The sequence below is a fragment of the Bombus flavifrons genome, chromosome 15 (assembly GCF_040668555.2).
Source record: "Bombus flavifrons isolate JBK064 chromosome 15, iyBomFlav1_principal, whole genome shotgun sequence".
In the NCBI taxonomy this organism is placed as follows: domain Eukaryota; kingdom Metazoa; phylum Arthropoda; class Insecta; order Hymenoptera; family Apidae; genus Bombus; species Bombus flavifrons.
Genome location: NC_138456.1, coordinates 4,397,721 through 4,423,289, shown reverse-complemented (window position 1 = coordinate 4,423,289; position 25,569 = coordinate 4,397,721). Strand labels below are relative to the sequence as shown.

At 36.0% G+C, this 25,569-nt stretch overlaps 4 protein-coding genes across 8 annotated transcripts in view; 2 read left to right on the top strand and 2 right to left on the bottom strand.

Moving 5' to 3' along the window:
* Positions 1–5,731, bottom strand: part of tgo (Aryl hydrocarbon receptor nuclear translocator homolog tgo) — a 47,364-nt gene extending 41,633 nt beyond the window's left edge. For 2 of the 4 annotated variants that reach the window (XM_069128607.1, XM_069128606.1), the window contains exons 1-2: positions 5,503–5,731; positions 4,605–4,668 (exon numbers count right to left, since the gene is read on the bottom strand). In XM_069128607.1, coding sequence (XP_068984708.1) covers positions 4,605–4,668; positions 5,503–5,539 — 101 coding nt within the window. In that variant the 5' untranslated portion in view covers positions 5,540–5,731. The remainder of the gene's footprint in view (positions 1–4,604; positions 4,669–5,502) is intronic. The other 2 variants (XM_069128608.1, XM_069128609.1) reach the window with 2 other exon arrangements.
* A 1,227-nt stretch (positions 5,732–6,958) lies between these two features.
* Nipped-B (Nipped-B cohesin loading factor) lies at positions 6,959–15,536 on the top strand. Its single transcript, XM_069128593.1, is given in 5 exon segments — positions 6,959–7,398; positions 7,504–7,604; positions 8,525–14,999; positions 15,001–15,090; positions 15,092–15,536. Coding segments are annotated over 3 exon segments (6,417 nt in total). The 5' UTR covers positions 6,959–7,398; positions 7,504–7,604; positions 8,525–8,883; the 3' UTR covers positions 15,303–15,536.
* Positions 15,537–21,630: 6,094 nt separating this feature from the next.
* On the bottom strand, positions 21,631–24,026 carry LOC138187636 (coiled-coil domain-containing protein 112). The gene is made up of 6 exons (XM_069128612.1): positions 23,729–24,026; positions 23,464–23,567; positions 23,075–23,341; positions 22,090–22,732; positions 21,736–21,957; positions 21,631–21,676 (listed from the first exon to the last, which is right to left on the bottom strand). The coding sequence occupies exons 1-6, from the start codon at positions 23,947–23,949 to the stop codon at positions 21,631–21,633; spliced, it is 1,503 nt and encodes a 500-aa protein (XP_068984713.1). The 5' UTR covers positions 23,950–24,026.
* Positions 24,027–24,952: 926 nt separating this feature from the next.
* LOC138187387 (GAS2-like protein pickled eggs) overlaps positions 24,953–25,569 on the top strand; it is an 87,837-nt gene continuing 87,220 nt past the window's right edge. The window contains exon 1 of one of the 2 annotated variants that reach the window (XM_069128113.1): positions 24,953–25,385. The gene's annotated coding sequence lies outside the window, so the exon portion shown is untranslated. The remainder of the gene's footprint in view (positions 25,386–25,569) is intronic. The other variant, XM_069128114.1, reaches the window with a different exon arrangement.

Genomic DNA, 25,569 nt, shown 5'->3' with positions numbered 1-25,569 from the left:
AAATATTTCTTAGATAATGCAATAGCTGTTTTGCTCAATGTTGTTGCGAAAAGTCTCATTCTTCAAGATAGTTAAAATCTTCAGATTTTGCTGTAACTAAATGTAATTAGACATTGACTTGTTCAAAGGTGCATTCTTAATAAGAAATATTCTAACAAGAGATAGTTACTTCTGTGTAAAGTTGAGTACATGGCTCTATAACGTATCTGGAATATTTGATGGATTTTATTCAATCCTCGAGTTGGAAATCCTCTGCTATTTTTCAAAATATTCAGAATCCACACTTTTGCAATAATAATTATATTATTATTAATTATACTTGGGTATTAATTCGGTGAATGGATATTTCAGTGATCAATAGTCATTTCCATAAAATGTTGAACCGATGATTTTTTAGCTACTTCCAGTGTTTGGACAACGCTATTGTGGAGGATCTCCTCTGTTCTTCAAGATACACGAAATCTTCAGCTTTTCTAGTAACTTGATATCTATTTGGAAACCGTAATCCAAAGCTGCTATTTCAACAACGAATATTTTGACAATAGACAGATTTCTGTAAAAATTTGCATAAAAACAGCAAAGTTTGGATTTTTAACTGGAATATTCAGAATATCGATCCAGTTTTCAGTTAAAGTTCAGTAAAAATCCAATTTCTGGCACGATTACAGGAAGCTTCAATGAGAATAAGAGACAACTCGATGGAACGAACATTGTTCGATATTGGCAACTTTGGTGTCATTTTACAGACAAAATATTTTCACTCGAACGTCATGAGAACCAAGTAAACTACACCATTGACCCTTGAATGACATCCATTATTACAGACAAAGTTTCACCTAAAATTCTCGTTCCTGGCACCATTAGAACCGATGTGCAGACCTGGCTCGACTTCTTCTCGATAAATTGTGGTTCGATTTTTGAAACGGAAATTCAACTCCAGCTTTGTCATATGACAATCGACTAAACGCCTTGCGAGATTAGTTTCAGTAATCAGGGTAATATTAGTTCTTCCAGTAAATGCAAATAAAAAAGCCTTCTTCACCAAAGGAAATATTTTTCCATCTTACTCAAAGAATCTTCTCGATCGATCTTGTTCCAAACGTAAATAACAAGGTTTTATTTTTGCACTTTACTTTTAGATAATGTTTATCAAAGAGAGTACGTTTCCCTGTTCGAAGAATCTTCTCGATCAACAGCACTAACTCGCGAATATTTCACACAAAATACAAATCTCAATCCCATCAGAATCCTCAGCTCCACCAAACCCAAACAAGGCACAAGTCTCCCACGAAAGAATCCTCACATATTCAAATGCACCTCCGACAACCCCACGACTCACGAAATCTCCAAACCTCCATCAAACTGCAGAAGTTCAAATCCACGCCGTCCAAACCTTTCTCATAATTAATCCCGCCACGATTACAACTTCACCGTCGCACTTCCACCATCGATGAACAATCTTCCATAATTGAAAAGAAATGTTTAGTTTATATATTTACGTATATTATATTTCGTCCGGACGTCCAAAACCATGAAACGATTCGAGATAACGGTGAGAGAAGATACTCTGGTGAAAGAAGCGAGGCAACGCGACGGCACGTGCTCGAGAGTAACTTGAGACGATCGATCGACGGATCGATGTTTCTGATCGCGATTTTCGGTCCGGTTGAGACGAAACGAAACGAAAGGAACGAAAACGCGGAAGCACGTTCCTACTCGGACGGATGGGTCGCCGACTAGTCACCACCCACAACTCGCCAGTGACTGATTCCACCATAGCCGCATAATGTGCCGCTGTGCTATACCCCGGTAAGGACTATCACTTCTCCCACCAGAGAGCCGCGGAACACAGCCACTGTGTAAAGCATGACTTTTAACCGGGATGCATCGTCCTCGTTCCGCACGCTACATGCTCACGAGGAGGACGACCAGGATCAGGATCGCTCCTGCCGGTGTGAAGTCGCAATGGAGAACAGTTTGAACGATGCTGTTTGCGGAGAAGGTGGAACTTTGAAGATTTCTTTGGTGTTGCTTTTCTTTCTCTCTCTTTTTTTTTTTTTTTTAGAAGATTTTGAAGATTATTTTGGAAGAAGTAAAATTTTTGGTATCTTCTTTGATTTTAGCTTCTCCTAGGAGATTTGGAGCTTTTGTAGAATTTTTTCGTGAATTTTTCTCATTATTTTTTAATTCTCTTGGAAAGATTCATTACATAATTAAGTGCTTTTGTAGTGCATTTTGATTTGTAAAGGATTTGAAATTTTTGTGTAATGTTGCGGACTTGGAACTCTTAAGATTGTCTCATGAAGTACTATAGAAGATTCAGAGGTTCTGCGCGTATCTCTCCTCTGTGAAAGATTTGCAATGCTCGTGATTTTCTTTCGAAAGAATTTCCTTGATCTTTTCACTCAATCGACCTGTCCACCAAGTGAAACTTGGATAACCAAATGAAAAGAAATGAAAATTTGTAGTTTCCAATTCCATCAAGACGACAGATAGCAACATTCTAATAGGAAACTTTGTTTGCCTATTGTGTTACTTATTAGACAGATGAAACGAATTATTAGAATAAAAGGAGACAGGCTAATGAGAGCCACCGAAGGAAGTAAGTTATTACATCGAATCATTGCTGTAGTTATCGTTTCAGATAATGTATATTTTATGTAATAGACATTTATATAATATCGGTATGATTTTCTTTATAAGTGATTTGTGATTTAAGCGGTATTACATTTTTATTTTTCTTTGCATAACTTCCTTTTCCCAAGAAAGATAACTGTAGCAACACATGAGCTAGAGGACAATTCGAATCATGTTGTTGTTTTGCCTCGGATTATCAACATCATTAGGACATACATAATACAATAATAAATAAACTCCGGGCGAAACAATATCGCCGCTATGTGCAACCGGCAAAAAAAGTCAATAAACGAACGCGATCGTAAGGTAACCAGTTTTTTCAATCTCAGTCTCGAGCGATTTTATTAGCGATCCATACACAGTCTTTAACGAATCAGTTAGTACCGAGCGTCTTAGCGAACATTCTCTGTATTTATTAATTATTTTAAAATATATTTGACGGTTTCAATATCGAGTAATCTCGTTATTTAAATCACACGACCAACCATCCTCTACATAACAAACTTTATATAAACATAAACAATTACAGCTTGCACTCTTTTTGTGTTAAAACGATTATACGGCTGAAACGGCTATAACGCCTTCCTAATTAATTTTTATTTTTAAAAATTTCTAGGATATAAAATTAATCACGGAATACTAATTTGCTATGTCATTTCAACAAATCAGGAAATCTTACTTTTATATCGCAGAAACCTAAGAAGATATAGGTATTTAAAAATTCTAGAATTTTTTAAATTCAAATAATATTATATTAAATTAGGATAAATCAAAATTTTGGAATTCCAGGAAAAGTCAAAGTTTTAGGAAAGAAATCTAGAAAAAGGAAATTTTTTTAATTTTACAGACTTAAATTAGAGTAAATTACAATAAATAAAATTCAAGAATTTTGAAGAAATTATATAAGATTGTATATAATTTTAATAAAACAAAATAAATTATTAACAATTAATATTTATATTAAAAAATCAATATTGAATTTCATTAGTATTACTAAAATTCTCAGTTTCTAATGATCACTCACGGTATCTTTTTTATCTTTGAAGAAATTTACCGCTTCAATGAACAAGAAGCTTATCTGCTGATCGTTTATAGACGATTAACGTGCAAATGCCCAGTTCAAAGAGCCATTTCAAGGCGTTGTAACGTTCGAGAACCGTTTACAACGGAGGTAAAGGTATGCAACACTTACGATAACGAAATGTTTCTAGCGCGATGTCGCAACCGCTTGTACGAACGAATATTAGCGGGTATCGACAACCCAGAAAATCGCCTACCATTGTGCCAGACATCGTAGCCGGGCTCATTGTCGCCACTGTAATACTTCTTGGAATCGTGTTAATCGAGAACGACTCAAAATTTCCTCAATTCACAATGTGTGTCGACAAAAATATTACACTATTTGTTAAAAATAAAACATTACTAACAAAACTTTCCTACAAAATATTTTCTAAGAAATAAAAAAATTCTAGAATATTTGTAATACAAATAAAATTAGATTAAATTAGAATAAATCAATATTTAAGAATCCCAGAATTTTATTTACCATTCTTTAATTTTTTTTGCAATTAGAGTTTGATAAAAAATGAAGACTTGATTAATTAAAAATGTAGAAGATAATTTAAAACACAGTAATAATATAGTAATGACAATAAAAGTAATAAGAATAATTAGTGATATTTGATTACTAGAAGCTTGATAAGTAAGCAAGATTGGGAATTGAAAATTAGGCAAGAGCTTCGTGCTTGATTAATTGAAAAATGTAGAATTAATTTGGATAATAATAATTAATAATATTATGTATTTAAGTTGTAATAAATTAAAAAAATAATTTTGAATAAAAAATTACACAACAATATAAAACTTAACTAATTAAAAAATATGAAAGATAATTTGAATAGTATCTGATAGTATTTGATGAGTGCAATTGTGGTAAATAAAAAAATAGTAATTTCATTAGGACTTACCCAACATGTGACATGCCAGCACAACGCTTCTGCGTCATCTTGTTCGGGTCACTTCCTAAAACAACTACAAATAGTAAAGATCTTGTCATGATATTGGTATTCTATAAATATTTTTTATATTCATTTTACAGGAAATAATATATAAACTGCTTCGATAAAGTACTACGAATGTAATATCATTCAAATAAATATATATATTACTACATGTGTATACTGTTTTCTTTGGTATTTTATCGCTCAAATTTTAACAACGCTTATTAAACTGTGAATGTATATGCATTTATAAAAAATTTATATATGTAAGAATCTATAGACTGCACATTATATACAAAAATATATAAACTGTAATAAAGAATGAGATAGATCTCCAATGTTGCATTTATCCGCAGTTGCAAGTATATGAATGTATATAAACATTCGCCGTCTACAAATTATAATACTTACATAAATGTACCTATGAGTGTTACTATCAAGACAGATTAAAAGAATTACAGAAACTTTCACCCATTTCTAACCAAGCTTCATTTTTGAGCATCAAAACTATACATATAGCTCCATACGCGCTCTGTCACCAAAATCATTACTTAAAGATAGACTAAAGAAAATAGACGTTCGCACTATACTAGAGCAACAGATTTGCATGTTAAGCATGGTAAATCACACAGAAAATAATTTGCATTTTATGATAGGAAAACGTCCCACTTAGGGAAAGATGTTCTAAAATTCGTTTGGACATCATCACTTTACAATTCCTCGGAATTTGTCAAACTTTCAATATAAACACTGTTCACAAGAGAAAACAAGTTTTCTAAAATACTTTTTAATAAGATATACGCGAGTAGGTTAAATTGGATGAAATGAGAAAATACTTTCAATGTCAAACAATTTCGATACTTACCTGGTATGGAATGGGCGATCGTGGATACAGTGAACATTCAGGTAAAATTTGATCGTTACACCGTGAAACACAAAAAGGATGTAGCAGTCGATCGAACTTTCACGCGAACACTTCGCGATTAATTCACTTTACTTAACATCAAAACTGGGTGTTTACACTCAGCAGTCGCGCCATTTTGAAGTTTTACTCGGAATTTTATTTTTCCTCAAGCCTTCAACCACGAGAAGTGAAATTACATCGACCGTAGCGCGATCTGCCGGCCAATTCGTGAAAACGTTCTGCGTCGAAATATGTATATACATATGTATATGTAAATAATTAATAAATATTAGCCTTTTTATTTTATATCCAAACTTTTAGATTAAAAAGCGTGTCAATATCCCAAAATTTTCCATTACTTTTTATATACTTTTGTTCGTTATAGTATTAAAAGAATAACTAATCGTTTATACAATCGATTCTTAGATATTATTTAAGAGCATTCAGATATGTTGTACGAGAAGAACGATTGAATCTACTAATATATGTCAATGTTAAATCAGCTAATTAAAGCGATATTTAATTGAAAGATATCTTTTTAGATGTTAATTATCAAAAAGTTGTATAATTAAAAGGCCTAGTGGCGCCACCTACGAACACTTTTATTGCTAGGTCATTGAATACAGTATTGAATGTGCTTCAAAATGTATGATAGGTTCTGCCAACTGTTTTTTGGACAACTATTTGGTAAAACGAAACAAATTTTAACTGGTAATATATAATGGAATATAATTATGTGTATATATTTTATGCATAAAATATATTTGATAGAATTTACAAAATTTGGATAAACTGTACCGCTTTTATGTGAACAGCGCAGTATTGTTACGCAGATTTTCAAATAAATGATAAACTTTATAAATAACTTTCTTACATTTTGTATAGAACTTCTATATGAATAGAACGAAACTGTGAAACAACTTTTAAATTTCGAATTACGTGCTATTACTTATTACTTCAAACGCTTGATAATATTTAAAATTCGTGCCAGAAATATTAGAAGAGATTCACAACCATTATCTGTATCATATGAAGGTGGACACGTAACATTTCACATACGCTTAATGTATAAAAAAATTCCAAACTTACTTTTTTGAACGTTTTATTACTAATAAGTAAATCTTTTAAATACAATAAAAGTAAGTGAATAATTGTTCTCATATGAATTATATATCATCTTATAGTAACATTTATAAGATAAATGGCTGTTCTTGCGTAAAAATTATTGCTAACTAACAGGAGCTACCAAAAAAACTTATATTATAGCATAAATGAATACTTGATGATGTTGCAAGATACATATATATGTAATAAAAGTTCGAAAATTCGGATTAACAGCATCGCTTTCATGCGAACGGTTCATCGTAATTCGAAATAAGACGCCGTAGCGCCGGTATACCTGTATCTAGCCTGTATCTACTACGCAACTTCCGCTAACTCGCTGCTGAGCAAAATGGACGCCTTTGTGTCTGTTTTCCTCGTATTCACACTATAAATACTGTTTTCACTGCGATGGATCCCATTTGACATGGCGATGTTTGCGCGGTAAGGCGAGAAACATAAGTGAAAATCGTGACACGCCACGAATCGAAGTGCATTCCTTGGTGATCGACGAGAAAACCCGTCCAACCAAATAGGCCAGAACCACGGATGACAATTGAGTGAATATCGTTTCACGACGAAAACTTTTTCGAACAGACTCGCACAAACTGAGTCGTTGTTTTTGTCAAACGTGTAAATACCGACGATTTCCACGCGTCAAACAACACTGGGATCTTGGATATCGATACGCCTCCCGCCAAAATTCCATTCACTACTCGCATTCTGCAGTATAAATAATCGTTGTTGGATAGCCAGGTAAGGCAATTGACACAAAACTTCCACCGATGTTTGTTTTCATCCGTCAAATGACATACGATCGTCGCAGTTACCATCACTGACTATGGCAATTCTATTATTTAGTGGAATTGAGCACACTTGGGAGATTTCCAGCCTGTAGCAACCTGGTTAAGGCCATGTTATCATATGTATGATGTTGGATGGTAGATACTCGACAATTGGAGGTAATAATAACAACTTGATGTGGTGATAGTGAATCAATCATTTTATGTTAGACGAATACTTTCTGTAAAATTGTTCCAACGAGACAAATGATCAGGATCATTGAAGGAAAGATTGTTTGTATTGAGAAACTATGACACTTCCGTTTGACATTGTTCGTGTGAAGCGATTTCTTCATTTGATTGTTGATCTTAATTGGGAGTTAACGTGGACTTGTTTCAGTGTGTTATATTTAATCCATTAGTGATGCTGATATTTGTGAAAAATATTGCACTGATTTTGGAAATGATTTAATTAATTTCATTACATTTTTGTTATGACATTAAAGCATGCATATATATGTATATATGTATGTACAAATATATAGAGCTATAATATAATATTATTTTTGTAATTAATATGAATGAAATATTGTTGTTTGTTACTCAGAATAGAAATATAATATGATTTTTTAAATTTAAACCAGAACATTTTTAAATTCTATTTTATTTTGCTTTCAGAATATCATTTGTAATTAGTCTAACCTTTATAGAGAGATTTTTATTTTTTGTTAATATTTAATGTTTTTAAGTGTATAATAAAGTATTAATATCTTATTTTCCACTTAAATTGATTTTTTATTAATTTTATATAATATAGATCTGAAAAATAAATTTATCTGAAATTAATATTTTTTCATAAAAGTATGTCATTAATTTAACGTTACATAAGTGTAGATTAATTTTACCTTATTGTTTATCAAAATAATATACCTATTTGTACATTTCATACTATATATTTAAAAAATTGAAATAATAATAAAAGTATTTATATTTATTCATTGCTTTGAAATATTATTCTTTTATATAGATTTAATTTATATACATAAATATGTCAAATTAATGATTTAAATGCCATTATATTTATTACATGTCTGTTTCAGGACAAAAAATTATTGCTAACAATGGACCGTTTGTTGGAGGATCCACGTGCTTCATCAAAATTTGGTTGATAATTGCTACTGCATCATGGGAACTTAAAAGAGACTTTGTTAAGTTCCCAATATATGCCTTAGTGCTAGTGTTCTTTAATAAGCGTTAGGTACAATTCTCCTTGACAGTGAAAGATCTCTTATGTCGGAATGCCTTGAAAATGCGAGTGTAAAGATTTTAACAATGATTTCTTTAAGCATCCGTGGAAACAGTGCATTTAGATATGTTCTGTTGATTTATATTTATCATATACTGTGAATAAGACATTTTCTAATATGTCAGTGCTGTGTTTGTTACGTTGGATAATTCTATGAACCTCAAGGTACATATAAGGACATTGGACCTAATTTCAATATTTTTTGTCCAGGCTGTAATGCCAGAACAAGTCAAATTCAAGATGAACGGGGTTATACCGAGTGTGCCAATCACAACTCTCGCTGGTATTGCGAGTCTTACTGACTTGTTACCTGAAATGCCCCTTCCAACACCGCTGCCTCAGACTTTAACTAACAAGTCCCTTTTATTTCATCCAAGAGTGGCAGAGGAAGCACAAATATTACTAAGTGTTCGTAATGAAAACTTAGTGCCGCAATTAATATTATCTTTATCTCAAACCTCATCTGATCATATTGAACTGAAAGATAATTATGCAAATGCAGAACAGCCTTTGGAAACCGAGCAAAATACGCCGGAGTTACTTAAGGCAATTTTACAAATAAATCCGCATGTGTTTAAGGGGCCTCAATACAATTCACCACGAAACTGGGCCCAAGGCACACCTATGATGCATACCAATCAAACATCCGCTAATTACGAACGATTCTCACCATCCTACTCGAGTTCTTCAGGGTCGAGACAAACGCCTCAAGGTAGTCCAGCTCATCCTGCTGCTGCTAGAACAGTGCTACCCCCGCCTACCGGCATAAACCCTCTACCCAACATGACTCCGCAACCAAATATGTATTCTCCAGCACATATGAGTTCTCCTGGGACACCATTAACAACTCTCGGTAATGTAACACCTCAACACCACAATATGGCTGGTATGACACCTCAACATAATATGCATATGGCATCTCCTATGCGTGCTAATATACCTTTGCAACAACATCAACCTATTAATATCCAGCAAAATATGTACGATCCTATGATGAATCAACAAGTACATCATCCATTAGAAAATCATCAACCAATGGACATTGATAGTACAGTGCAAGAAAATCAGCAGTTTTTACTCGATCCAGTCACAGGTCTTCCTGACATTGATATACCAATAGAAAATATTGAAGCGAAACAGCAGAGCATGGATAACGTGACGCAACATCTGTTATCTACAACAGAAACCACATCTTATCCAACCATGGATACCACCGAAATGGTAAATACATTAAACACTACCACGCCAGTAGTGATACAGCACCAACAGAACAACAATTCAGAAAAGGGGATGAAAATACCCGTTTCTTTGCCGGAGAAATTAAAAGAGCCGATTGTTATGTTGGACAGACTATCCTTAGCAGATCAAGCTTTGATGCAGAAGAGTCTAACCGCGTTTGCCGAGAAGTCGCCAAGTCGGGCCGCGAAGATGGGCATTTCTAATCGTGAAGATGTAAAGTCTGAGTCTGATAGCGAGGAAGAAATCGGTAAAAATAATAAATATTTTAAAGCACGTGCGAAAGAACGTCAGGTTCAAAGGGAAAAAGAGAAAGCCGAGAGGAAGAAGAGCGAAGATAAAACGCGCAGACGAAAAAGGATAATAGATGACGATGACGAAGACGAGAAGAAAGAAGCTTTTACACCCACGAAACCAAAAATCCGCAAAGTAGAAAAGAAACTCGTTCCTGTATTGGCTAAACTTAGCGTGGAGGAGCTGATGGAAACTAATACGTATCAACGTTTCAACACAACCATAGAAACGATATTTGAAAACACAGAAGACGTAGCAACTAATGCCGAATTGGATGATGATGGTGATGTGCCTCCAGAATTATTAATTCCTAAATACCAGTTACACGATTTATGCACAGAAGCAGCTAAATTGAAAGCATTAGGAGCAATGGAGTCGATTCCAGCAGATAGATTGGTTAGACTATTAAACATTTTAGAGAAAAACATTCGGGATGGAGCCAAGGTGTCTCCGTTGGCAGATCCGGACGATGATGTTGATGAAAGTCGATTATGGACACAGCTGGCCATGGAGAGAGTACAACGTGCCGTGGATGCGTCTTTAATTGCATTACACATCATGACGTCTAACAACATGCCAAAAATGGTCTACCTGGAAGACGTGATCGACAGAATAGTCCTTTTCATGAAGTTTCAATTGCAGAATACTATTTATCCTTCATTCGATCCGGTTTACAAAATAGACACAAAAAACAAGACTGACAATTATAATTCTAGTGGTCGTAAGAAAAGAGGTCATATGAAAGAAGTCCGTGAGAAGAGTATCCTTCAAGTATACAACAAAATGCACGAATTAGTTGGTCTTCTTGCTGAACTATTAAACATCCAGGTTCTAACAGACACTAGTGTCCTTCATGCCTCTACATTAGGTGTCGCGCCATTTTTTGTTGAATCTGTTAGTGATCTTCAATTGAGCGCTTTAAAATTGGTTACGATAATATTTACTAAATACGAGAAGCATAGGAGATTGTTGTTAGATGATATTTTGGCGTCTATAGCTCGACTTCCTAGCAGCAAAAGGAGTCTAAGAACTTACAGGTTAAATTCTGAAGATCACATACAGATGTTGACAGCGTTGGTCTTACAGCTGATTCAATGTGTTGTTGTATTACCCGAAAATGTACTCCCACAACATAAGAAGTCACAAGATGATGAAGAGAAAAAAGAAGAGAAAAAAGCAAATTACGTAGATGCAGATGTCCTGATCATAAACAAGTACGAAACCGCCACTAGAATAGCGGGGAATTTTTTAACGGTGTTCCTGAACAAATGCGGCAGCAAAGGTGAGGAAATTGATTACAGGCCACTGTTCGAGAATTTTGTGCAAGATCTGTTGGCCACAGTCAACAAACCGGAATGGCCAGCGGCTGAGTTGCTTCTGAGTTTACTTGGAAACTTATTAGTGGGTCATTTCTCTAATAAAAGTTCAGATATGGCGCTCAGGGTGGCCTCCATCGATTACCTCGGCGTTGTCGCAGCCAGATTAAGAAAGGACGCGGTAAGTTCTCAATGCAAGCTATCTACTATTGACCAGATCATAAAGGACATCAAGATTGAACAGCAAAAGGACTCCGAATATGACCAGGTGAATGATAAAGAGATTGTAGGTTTGAGTGAGGACGAAGAGCGGACGGGTTTTTTACAGAAAGTGCTTCTAGACTACTTGGCTGTAAACGGAACCAAGGACTCCGCCTTAGGTTACGCCCGCCATTTCTATCTAGCACAATGGTATAGAGATTGTGCGTTAGAAAAATCCAGGGTTGGTCAGGTAAAGAATAGTCCCAGTAAGAAAATGCATAAGAAGAGAGTGAAAAAGAAACACAAGCACCACACGAGTGATCAGGAATCAAAATCAGAATTAGATGAACCTGATGCCGACGAAAACGACAATAACGAACAAAAGTACTCGGAAACATACCGAATCATAGAAGAGAAAAAGAAGTACATTATAAGTAGAATAAGGCCGTATAGCACTGGCACAAAACCGGATATTCTTCAGACCTATATCGATTATAATTCAGCAGAACTGATATCACAGTATCTCGCTTCGAAAAGGCCGTTTTCGCAGAGTTTCGATCGATACCTGAAGCAGATCCTACACGTGCTCACAGAGTCGTCTATAGCGATCAGGACAAAGGCGATGAAGTGCCTGACGATGATCGTTGAAGCGGATCCAAGCGTTTTGGCGCGAGTGGACATGCAGCTGGGCGTAAAGCATTCGTTTCTAGACCATGCGACGTCAGTGCGCGAGGCAGCCGTCGATCTGGTAGGAAAATTTGTACTAAGTAGGCCCGAATTAATAGATAAATACTACGACATGCTATCAGCTAGAATTCTTGATACTGGTGTTAGCGTTCGTAAACGTGTAATCAAGATTCTCAAGGATATCTGCATGGAGTGTCCTGACTTCCCCAAGATCCCGGAGATCTGCGTGAAGATGATCAGACGAGTGAACGACGAGGAAGGTATTAGAAAATTGGTAATGGAGGTGTTTCAAAATATGTGGTTCACACCGGTCAGAGAACGTCCCACATTAGATTCCGAGTCATTGCTAAGGAAGGTTATGAATATCACGGATGTTGTGGCAGCTAGTAAAGATATGGGTTTGGAGTGGTTCGAACAGCTGCTGGTTAGCTTGTTCAAGCCCAAGGAAGACAAAGACGATAGTACAAAGATGAAAACCGAGCCCACAAAGGCATTATTGACGGCGTGCAAACAAATTGTTGATTGCTTGATTGAAAACGTTCTTCGACTAGAAGAGACGAACCTGGAAGAGTCTGAGAAGTCTGAGAAAAAAGGATCCTCTCAAAGATTGGTCGCTTGTTTGACAACCTTGTATCTGTTTGCTAAGATACGGCCGCAATTGCTAGTCAATCACGCGATCACGTTACAGCCTTATTTGAGCTTGAAGTGTCAAACGCAGGGCGATTATCAGATCATCAGTAGCGTAGCTCACACATTGGAGTTAGTTGTGCCACTGATGGAACACCCTAGCGAGACTTTTTTAGCACAGTTGGAAGAGGATTCGGTGAAGCTGATTTTGCAACACGATAGATCCGTCGTGGCTAGCTGTCTTTCTTGTTTAGGTTCAATAGTGAACAATGTAACCAGAAATTTTAAATTAATACGAGACTGTTTTAAGAAATATTACGGACATCTGACTGAGTACAAATCCTTTTACGAGAAAGACCCTACAAATCCTATGCTTTTAAAGTATCGGCCTTTTGTCAGGAGAGCATTATTCACCGTTGGCTTGTTGCTTAGACATTTCAATTTTACCGACCCTGAAGTGATCGAGGGATTAGCGGAAAATATAAAGGATCAAGTGTTCGAAACATTAAATTACTTCGTGCATCTGGATAATGATGATATTCGACATTTTACTTTGTCCGCTATTGGTTCTTTATGTATCCGTCATTACGAATTTATGTTGCTTCCTGAGTTAAAGGAACTGTACCATCATCTGCTCACTTCAGAAAACGCATTGGTCCATATGAGGATTCAGGTGCTGAATAATGTTGAGGTTTATCTACAGGAGGAAGACAAAAGGATGATTAAACAGGACATGGAATGGGCGAAGATGTCCAAACAGGAGAATCTAAAAGAAATGGGGGACGTATCATCAGGAATGGCTAGCACAGTGATCCAGTTATACGTAAAAGAGATCCTAGAATCGTTTTTGCATGTGAACATCAGCGTTAGACATGCAGCACTTAAAGTAATCCAGTTGATTCTGGCTCAAGGTCTAGTTCATCCAGTCCAAATAGTTCCCTACCTGATCTGCATGAGCACAGACTGCGAAAAGGCAGTGAGTCACAGCGCAGACAAGCAACTTCAGGACATCGAGAAGAAATATCCGGGCTTCATTCATATGAAATCGCAATTAGGCATCAAGCTGAGCTATCGGCTACAGAAGATTCTGCAGAACGACATCACGGTAAGAGGAATGCGAGTAAAAGATGGCGAGTTTCCTGGTGCACTAAACGGTTTTCTGTACACCATCCTGAGGAACACTAAGCAACAGAGGAGAGCTATCGTCTTGTCCTTCCTGAAGCAGTTCGATGAGTCTGCAAAGACAAGCTTATCGCAGATGCTCTACTTGGCTGACAATCTCGCTTATTTTACATATCAAGTACAAGACGAGCCTCTGTTCATCATCCATCACATTGATATCATCATCTCAATGTCTGGTACAAATCTGGTGCAATCATTTAAAGAGGCGCTGTTACCAAAAGAAGGCAGCAGTCAATCTCAACTGCAACACCATCATCAACACCAGCAACATCAGGCCCATGCATCTATTGGACCGGATGGACAACCGCGACCAGACCAGTTGTTATCAGTGTTAGAAGATGAAGAGGATGACGAAGAGGACGAAGAGGCCCTGCTGGCGAGGTTACCAGAGGACACGACGCTGCTGAGGGATTACATTACCGCCAGCCAAGGCTTCTTGTTGCTGCTCACTCTAAGGCAGCACTTGAAAGACTTGTACGGCTTCTCTGACCAAAAAATCGGCCAATACTCGCCGACAGAGGCAGCGAAGGTGTACGAGAAGGCGGTGAGCCGTAAGAGCAATTTGCTGTTCAAACCAAAGGCCACTCTGCAGAGACTGAAGGAGGGAGTGAGTAGCGCTGAGCTTGACTCCGATGGCAGGAGGAAGCTAGTGAAAGAGTACTTGGACTTCAAACAGTTAATGCTGAAGTTCGACTTGGAAGAACCGGAAGAAGATACAAACGAGGTAATCTAATTCGTCCATCGAGCATCCGATCAATTCGGTGAACTTGATGACCGCCAGTGGACTCATTCCGGTCTCCACGCCGGTCCACGCGTCGCATAAACATCGTATCAGCGTCACACATAATGGCGTTGTATGTGTCCAAGTTAACGATGTATGAAAACCACCAGGAGGGCACGATGGAACACCGCAGACATCGGACGCACAAATCGGAGAAGGTGAAGAAACACAAAAAGAAGAACAGGAGAAGAGTTTCCGATAGCAGCGAGAGTGACGAAGACTATAGTGATCCTGACTTTTTAGTGTGAGTGCGGTGGTGTGTTCCCGCGTCCAACGTGTACATATTACATACTGCGTACGAGACCTCTAAAATAAGTGGCTGATGTGCGTACTGGTGTGTGTGCGGCGTTTTTTCTTGGTGCGTTTTCCTGTCGGCCGTGAGTGTAGGCGTTCTGTTTTTTCTTCTATTTGCGTTTTTTTTTGTATGAATTCGAATACAGGAAGAGAAAGAAAGAGAGAGAGAGAGAGAGAGAGAGAGAGAGGGAGAGAAAAAAAATATATAAGATATATATATATATATATAAATATATATGACACTGATGTTATAGGAAATGCCAGTGCCGGACGCTCTGAAATCGCGACGTAGCCCCATCGATCACGAAAATGGACTAAAACTTTTAGCAAGACTAAACACAAAATAATAAGTATACAAAATGTGGATTAAAAACGATGCTGATGTGTACAGAGGACGGTGGTGCTCTGCGGGAATGCATGCGATCTTTCTCTGCGACATAGTTTGATTGGACGAGATTGAGAGAGTTCAAACGATTTAAGGATCGATCATCTCGAGACGATCTATTAGAATTATCTGTTGGCTAGGGCATGTGGTGGATATTAAGATTTTTTCGGTCCGTGTTAAACCGTTCGAAATATTTCGATCACGTGACTAGAGGGAGGAACTTGGTTCAGCCATGAGTCGATTTCGTCAATTCTCATATTTCAAATGGAAAAATTACTCGTAAAACTTTCTTTCGTTTTCTTTTCTTTTTTGTCGTCCTTTCCTTTCCACTGTTATCAAAACCTAAAATGCAACCACAAAAGAAGAATTTTTATTTACAATTCTCGAAACTTAACTTAAAATTAAGAAAAAGGAATTTTGTTTACAGTTAACACCACAATTTAAGACATTTCTCTATATGATGAATATTAACATAAGAAAATTGTAAAATTTGTTTATGTGCGTAATCGTAATTTAAAAAGTGGATTTTGATAGAATCAACTAAAACGATGGTGAAACAACACGAACCAAGTATCTAATTTAATAAAGAAAAGGAGCCCGAGTTGTAACGTTTTCTTGGAATACATCACGCATTATTCGACTAAAAGTTGTTATTGTAAATAATATTGAATAATAACACCAAAATTGATACGAGATTTTAGTTTTCTTTTCACGGAGATAGAAAAACAGAGTGGCCAGTACTCGGGATGATTTGAATTTTTTTTTTTTTTTAAGGAAGGAACTTGTCAAGAAGACGGTGAAAAAATTGGTATTGTAAATTTTTGTTTCAAAATCTCGAAAAAGAAGAAAGAGATAACAGAGAGAAAAAGATACGAATCAAAAGAAAACTCGGGAAAACAGCGAGGAAGAGAAAAAGCCAACAACAAAGGGAAACAAAAAAATTATAAGAGAAAGAAAGAATCGCATAGAAAAATGGATTTATTTAGGCTTACTCCATAGCAATGTATTATAGAGAAGCGTTTAGTTAAAAAAGATTAAAAGAGGAAAAAAGAAAGAAAATGAAAGAAAACAGAAACACATTGCCTATGCATTATGAGAGAGAGGGAGAGCGAAGCGAGCGAGAGTGTGTTGTTTGTAATATCTGTACATACAAATTTCAAGTAAAGTATCTTATTTTCTTACAAACTATATAGTGATGACATTACGAAAGAATACTTAAAATTTTGTTGTAATATTAAGTATTTATTCAGAATTCATGTTGTCCCAATATAGTTTGCTTTATGCACACAACTCGTCTTTTGGTGTAATTGAATAAACAAAAAAAAAAAAACTATCGTTTTTATACAAGCTTAGAAGTAAACAAAATAAAAGCAAAAGACAAAAAATGTGCAGAATGAAAAGTAAAAGGAAAGAGGATACAAGGATGATGAAGAATTAAAAGGAAAAGGACGGATTTAGTAACTTTCGACGGGGAAATGAACGAAATTATTTATAAGGATGGGGGTGGAATGAAATGAAAGAACAAAGAGAGATAAGAAGCTGGGAAGAAAGAACATTGGAGACCTGTAAAAACGCGCGATCGAGGGAGGAACTTAAGATCCTCGACGAGTCACGCAGCTCTTCGACGATTCGTTTTCTTCGTGAATCGCAGCACATGCGATTTTGACTGTCCAGGAACGAGAGTAACGGCGTTAGTCTAAGGCGTGTAAGCGTAAGGCGATTCTCATCGATTGCCCCTAATTCTAGAAAATCGACCGCGCAACTGTGATCTTTAGCGATATTGAAGCGCGGACAGGTGCGTCGCGGTATAATTCGTCTTTTTTATACATTTATAGTAATTCCATCAGCCATCATCAACATAAAAACATTATCGAAACAGAACAGTTCAAGGTATCTCGTTGTCCTGGATGGTCGAATATTATATTCAATACGTTCACATACATATATGCATATTCCAGGTCTATGACCTGGTTAGCGAGCCGTTTAGAAGTTATTAATCACACGACACCCGATCGAATCTTCATCGGAATCTTCAACATGCGATATCATTGTCCATATCCTTTAGATCGCTAGCTTGAAACGTTTGTGTCCCTACGAAGCAAGTACACGAAGGAAACGAGTCGATTGATCGATGAGTAGCTGCATGAGCCGCGAGTCTTGGTTTACGATCGAAAGATTGCGACAGACATGGATGGAAAGAGAGAAAGATTAGAGATTTTTACTTTCTACTGCGAGAACGTTACCATTTTACGATCATTGTCAATCATTGTTGCATTTACAAGTTGGTCGTTCATTTATACAGGGAGAAAAAGAAATATAAGAAAACGGAAAATTGCTAACTGTTCAACGGATAAACGTTAGTCCGCGGAACGTTGGCGAACGATCGCGAGCAGAATGATCTATTAGGTGACATACGCTTCTTTCGTTTTAATCTCGATTTAAAGTAGCACTTTATTGGGGCCCAGATGTACCTTCATCTATATCTCATCAATAAATCTGGCAGTAAAAGGAGTATGGAATTCATTCGATTAGTTATTAAGAGTCTCAACTATGCTCGCAAGGAATGTACGCGAATCCTGTTTGTCAAAAATTCATTTCTTTTCTTCGTTTAATGTTTAACAAAATTTCGTTCGTTTTATGAAATCTTACATTTACGTATTAAATTAATTTCCTTAATCATAGAAATGAGAGACGTTAAAAATTCGCGTGCATTTCTTGCCCTTAGATTAGTCGAACGTTCTCGAAAACCGTCGCGAATCCTTAGAAACCCAAAATTCAAAGGTTTGTTCAAAAGAGGAATCTATATACACTTGCACGAATCGCTCCCATCGATCGCGTTCCCTTTCATCTTCGCCCGTGCCTTTCAACGGCGCGATTCTTTGTCGAAAGACGATCGATCCCGTGTCCGATTCTTTGCCGTCCCGGAACCGTGTGCAATGTTAGAAAGTAGAAAAAAAAACTCGTAAATAAGCTAACCGAGTGTCGAAGTCTTGAAAAAATAATAGCTCGTGGACGTCGTGATTCGACGCTGTTCTTGGCGTCCCTGAACGAAGAAAGGGATACGCACAGTTTTCGATCGTCTGGACGAGAGTCGTGCGTTCGTTGAAATTAGCGTCGCGGACTTTTCGATCGATCATGGTTGTTCGATCGATCGACACGAAAGGAAAGGAGGAAGAGAGGAAAAAGCGATATGGAAGGAGAGAAGAGGAAAAAAAAGCAATTGAACACACACACCTGTTGCATCTATGGTTTGCACAAGAGAAAAAGGATATATAGAGTTGGAACAGAGAGAGAATGAGTGAGGCGCTACGTGTGAGGATATCGATGACAAATATTGTTAGACGGGAGGTTCAAAACGACTAAACTAATCGTAGGGAGGAAGATCTTTGACCTGTACAAATGTTCAAGTGTGTACATATTTATTATAAAAAAGAAAAAAAAAAGACGATGATGGGTTACGAGGAAGAAAATGGCGAACAATGGGAAAGAAAAACGTCAATCGTCCTACAATGCTTGTTGCTATGAAGGATAATAAGGGAACGTAAGGATGAATACAGTGTGCGTGTGTGTGTTTGTGTAAGCGAATACAACGGAGAAATATGATCGTATGAATGAGCAAGGTGGAAAGTTGAAAGCGTTCAATTAAACGTTCTATTGTTCGTTGTAACAAACTTCTAGAGAAACGGTATACAATTATTGAAGAGAGACGAATTGTAAGCAATTATATTTCTTTGTGCATATATACACATATATAGGATGACATATATGTGTATATATACGCGATTCGAGGAGAAAGAAAATCGAAGGAATTATCGATATTGCTATAGCGTGACGTCTAATTAGTAACAGAGCGAAGATGTGAATGGTAGGTGGCGTGATTGTGAATCATAATGATCATAATGAGCATATCTCATAATGATCTGTGAGAAAGGGGTAGCCGAGGATGTGAACAAAGGAAAGAAGACAAAATACGTGAACAAACAGAAGGATAAAATATGAATTATGAACGGTTGTCGAATTTGATTGATCTATCGTACTCAGCACAGTACGAGGCACATTTGTATTATAACATTATACATATATATATAGTATATATATTGTATCACCTATGTTTTTGTATTTGGTCATCTAATGAAAGACGAAGAGGAAAGAAGAAAAAAAAATCTACAAAAAAGAATATCGAATTAACGAACAGAAGGTTAATAGAAAGTATATTATATATTTGAGTAAAATCGTCGAGAATTGGTATTATCCACGACTGACCGGAAAGGGGAAGCGGGATACCATCTTTTTCGTCCTTACTTATATATTTGTTTAAGTTTGTCTCTCTTCGTTCGTTCTCTCCGATTTTTCTACGTATGTTTGTTTCCACGTTCAATATATTCATACAGATACACACACACGCGCGCGCGCGCCATCACTCAGGTAACGTGAGGTTTGGGTGAGGGGAGAGGGTTAATCAATTAATTAGTTAATTGATTAATTATTTACAATTCATTCTGAGCAGTCGAATAAATTGACGGTCCTGGATAAAGCCAACACTCTTTTACTCATAACTTATTATGTACATCGTCTGACGAAAACCGGTACGTTCGTAAAAGAAAAATAAACTTAAATATATATCAATCGTTCATTTCGTTCATTACCTCTTGCCCTCCATTATTTCAATTCTCGCGCTCGTCCGATATGGCGTTCTTATTTTTCGTAGTCTGAAAAATATTCAAAATCAAAAAGAGAATTTCTAAAAAAGATATATCCATCAACTCGTAACGTTGCGTCGTGTTGTGCTGAGGTCGCGTTTTCAGAATGTGTCCAACGCGTTGAAATAATTTTTCAGAGCGGATCCATTTGTATAGCCGACACTTACGGCGTCGCTTTTGATCGCGCGAATTTCCTCGAGGCCGATTGCCGACAAGTAGCACACAGGCTATTTGTAATTCGAAGATTTTAGCGATTGTAAATAAAACAAGAGAAATGACAATTTTTTGGAGTATAGTGATTCGTCGATGGCGGATCGATCACGAGGGATTGTCCTCGTTACTGCTTATGTTCATGGAGTCGCCGTGTTCGTGGATCATTTCCTATGAAAGACTGTTACTATAGGAGAATATACTTTTAGTATACCGATTCGGAAACGAAGTACAAAACAGATACCGAGATTTCGTTCGGCTCTAATGAAGTGATTCCGGAGTTTGGGAGAAGTTCGAACAGGAAGTAAGTACAATTACTGTAAATACCTTGAAGTATGATTATTATGCAGATTATTATACAGAAATTGCGCTGAAGATTCGCCGGTCTAGAAGTGTGCTCGGTTGATTAATTTATTAAAAATTATAATATTAAATTAGCGGAGGAGTAATGGGAAACATATCGTATATTCTTTAGCCATAAACATTTGTTTTCTTCCTAAATATGTGTACACATAAGAATTGATCAATTAACCCTTTCAGGATCGAATATTTCCTTAGGAACGCACATTTTCTTCTAATACTTTTGTAAAGAATGCTTAACGCATTGAAATTGAAATTTGATTTGTAAAGTAAAATTAGAATTCAATGGAAGAAATTTAAACTTTGTCGGAACGCAACATCGATCATGAAAGAGTTAATGAAAATAATTGTACTTTCCTTAAGTAAAAGATAGACACCTTTTAAGTTGCGTTCGGGTTATCATAAATTGCATGATTTATTGCTGAACATTGTTTTAAAAGTTATAAAAAGATGATGTAAAGTTTACCAATGACAAAATTGTATATTTATACGTATTTTGAGTCACGTTAGTTACCAAGTTACACGTAAACAATAAAACTTGTACGAGTATATACAATAAATTAGGCATACGATAACACGATCGTTTATACTAACGTCTTTTACATTTTTTAATCGATATATTTCTTGTTAGATTTTTAGATCCTCCGATTCTTCGTTCCTCCATCGGATACACCTGTAATACCATCCATATGTAAATAAATAAACAGTTTAATAATTTATCCGGTTACTCACATTTTTGGGACATCCTTGATATATTGCAATTCGTTAAAACGCATTGTCGAATCTTCCACTCTGCATTTTTCTCTCCAAACTTTTGTAGTATCAAACAATGTTGAATAGCTCCTTGCTTCTACGAGCTCTATCCTTCTTATATTCACTGATTCGCATTTGTTTGGCTTCTTAGAACGTAGAATTAAATTTTTTCTTTTTTTAGTAAACTCTTTGTCTTGCTCTCTGCAAACATAATTTCTGTCTCTTATTCGTTTAACTTAATTTTATTTATACAGATTTATATACTCAATTTCTATTAACTTTTTGCCCTGTTTCTAATGTTTGAATTTGTTATAAATATTGCATAAATTTTACCTAAATGCTTTGACCAAAGTTACATCGTATGTACATTTTCCTTTAAATTGTTCATCCTTTTCTCTTAAAATATTTTCCAAAGACTTCTTCTTCTTATATTGTTCCAGAGCTTCCTGGATCTTTTCTTTACGCTTCTTCCTCCTATTTTGCTCTATTTTCCTCTTCAATATCATTTGCATTTTTACCTGTTCTTCGTCCATCAAACGCTTATTTTCTTTTTCCATTTTCCACTTTTTAATCAATTCCTTTTTCTTGCTTTCGGTCGAACTGGCACTGCTGTTGGTACTTCTGGTTTCCGTTGTAGACGATTTTGTTTTTCTTAAAATACATGTTGCTTTCTCTCTGGGGATTTCATTTAGAAAATCTTCATCCTCGTAACGATTCCCGATTTCTTTATCTATTTCGTCGATATTTTTCTTTTTTTCTGATTCCCTCTTTTGACGCCATTCTTTCACAGCTGCCTTCTGTTTTTCTCGTAAATCTGTGTATTGTTTGTACCACGCCTCGTGGTTTACTATAATTTCAGTAGATAGATCTGGACACTTTTTTTGGATCGCTGCAACCAGAGCTGGTATATTTTCACACCTTTTTCGCGTTTTTAAGAAAAACAGATGATCCTCCATGGTCCAATTTTCTGTGTGTCCTGTTACATATTTAGAGAAATTTAGAAAATTTTGTAATGATCTTTCCAGTGTTTAAATGGCTTTCTGAGTGTCTTAAGTGACTCCTGCGATATTCGAATCTTTTTATGTTCCAGTCCCATTTTCGTTTTAACCAAGAAAAGGACATTTAATATCTGAAGGAAATCTTTAGCATAATATTGAAACAAGAAGTCAAGCGTATCAATAATAATTTTTTCATGTTCCCTTGAATTTAAGGAATTTTTAAATAATAATTATAGAAAACTATGATTTGGCCAAAAATGATCTAAAGGATGTAAAAAGGTTAATTAATTTTATAATTGTTCAACAAATAATTCCGTTACCTGTTACTGCAACCAGAGCATGAAAATCGTCTATATCTTTGCATTCTGTATTGTGTTGTCTATTTTCAATTTTACTTTTACATAATAACGATAAACGTGTCCAATTTTTCTGTGCTTTTTCATATTTATCTAAATTAAATTCGAATTCATGTACTTCAGTATTTAATGCAGTTCCTTCCTCCATTAATGTTTCAATAGGATAAGATTTCTCGAAATCCTGCATTTTTTGCGAAAGTTTAATCAATTTTGACTTGTACGTGTTCACATCTAAATGAAAATATATATAAAGCTCTTATAACCATAAAATTATTACAAAAGATACTAATCTTCTAACTAGATTGTTTATTATAAACATAATAGTAAGAAGGTTGCGAAATATTTATATTTACCTAGTTTTTGTAAATCTTCTGGATTTTTCGCCACATGTTTCGCAGAATCCAATTCAGAAGTAATATCTTTTATATTTTTGTACATCGTGTTCAAAAAGTTTCGTCTGCCAAATAGTAAATTAATATTAATGCACAAAATATTAAGAGTCATTAAATTTCTATTACTTTTCCTTTGCTTTTGTATTATGAAAAGTTATCCTTTATTTAAGAATGGGAAACTTCGAATCTTAATTAAAATTTGCTAAAGTAAAATATGACCAAATACCTTTTCAATGACAATTCCTTGTGTTCATTTATAATATCCTGTAACAAATTCGAGTCTATTTTCATGTTTTCAATCGCACCAACAAGTCCTTTATCAAGAATATCTTCTTGTTGTTTCAACCTTAATAGTGGTCTGATATATAAATCTCTTTGAGCGGAAGTCACTTTCTTCTTCGATGTATCGTACTTCATTTTAACACTATTTCCGCTATTGGCGCTCATTGACGTAATTAATTATCCGTAAATGGACGTTAATTGAACTGAGAACTTGGTTTTAGCAACCCTTTGAGCTTGACATTTAACGTCAAAGTACATGAAGCAAGGTTCGTTCAACTTCCATTGGTCGACTGTAGCATTTTATGGGTTTCCATAGCGATTCCCCATAACGTAACTTCGTATATACTCGATGCACCTGTCGTTCGGACGAAAAAGTAGTCATCAAAGCTACGGTAGCCTTGATAATTACGTTTTCACATGGACTTTGTCTCTTAATTAGTGATTGAGATGTTAGATATATGAATTTTCCCTATAGAGTAGTAAATATCTTTTAACGTAACTTACTAATTATTACTGGTAACAAATTTCTTACTAAAATCAATTAATTAGAGTTACACAATATTATTAAAAAAATTTTGTTCGTATGTTACATCGTGTTAAATGCATATTAAATTATAATTAATACCTATAAGATTGTTAAAATAACTACATATCGTGGAATCAATCAAAAAAGGTATTGAGTAAATTTTTTAAATACCTTTTCATGATTGCAATATGAATTCAATAATGTGAATTTAAACTGGAATGAACTTTTTAATGGGTTAAGATTATCTCTCATAAGCTATAAAGAAATCTGACATATCTACTTAACCACTGTGGATAAACAATATCTTTACAAATACCTCGTCCGAGTACGCACTTACCAAAACCAACCTTCTTAATTTTTATTTTGTCTCCATTTTTAGTTATATTTTGCCTATTTGACATTGTAAGCTACCAAAATCAGTACCAACTGAAATCTACAGTTTTCCACGGTCGATAACATTACTCTTTTAATTCTTAGAACTTCTTTACCTATATTTCCCACTCTTCCATCATTTCTCTCCCAGAGTCATAAGCTACACCATGGCGCCCCGTAACGGAAGAAAGCGACAATATTCCCTTCCAAGCTCCCGAACCTACGACTACATTCACGCTGCAGCGAGGCATTTATACGGGTGGAGAGTAACTAGGCGCTTTAGTCTCTAGTTGGGACGCGACGCGTGAGTGTGGGGTTTGAGTGCACCCCCTGAAGGTGTGAACGGTATCGTGCATTGAAAACAAATCGTCGTGACGCGACAGGAAAAATAATTGTATGATACAGAAACGCGCAAAAACGGACGTATCCTCTGGCCTGGTAATTATCGAGCTTTTGTCTCGGTGGCATCGTACCGTATCGAAGTGAGAACTGTCACTCCGCTGATGTCCGGTGAATCGATCGTATAACACAGGACTAGTTCGAGACGATACGTCGCGATCGCCTTGATGATAATTGGCGGTTTCGCGCGCGACTGATCGAGACGATTTCGGGATTAAATCGTTCGTCGATGCGACACTCGCTGTCGCGTGTGCCTGTCAGGGATACGTGAAGAAGGTTTCCTCTTTGTGGACACGACTGATAGGTGAGTGAGAAAATATCAAGTGTTTATTGATTTATTTGGTCAGTATTGCGCTGTAGCTTTTTGTCCCGCGTTTTTTTATGTATCTTGCGATCGTTCCATAGCGCAACGGTCAGCTGCGTCGTTCGATTTAACGGTCACAGTCGATCGTCAAATTAACAACGGCTTTTTTAAACGTGTCATCTTA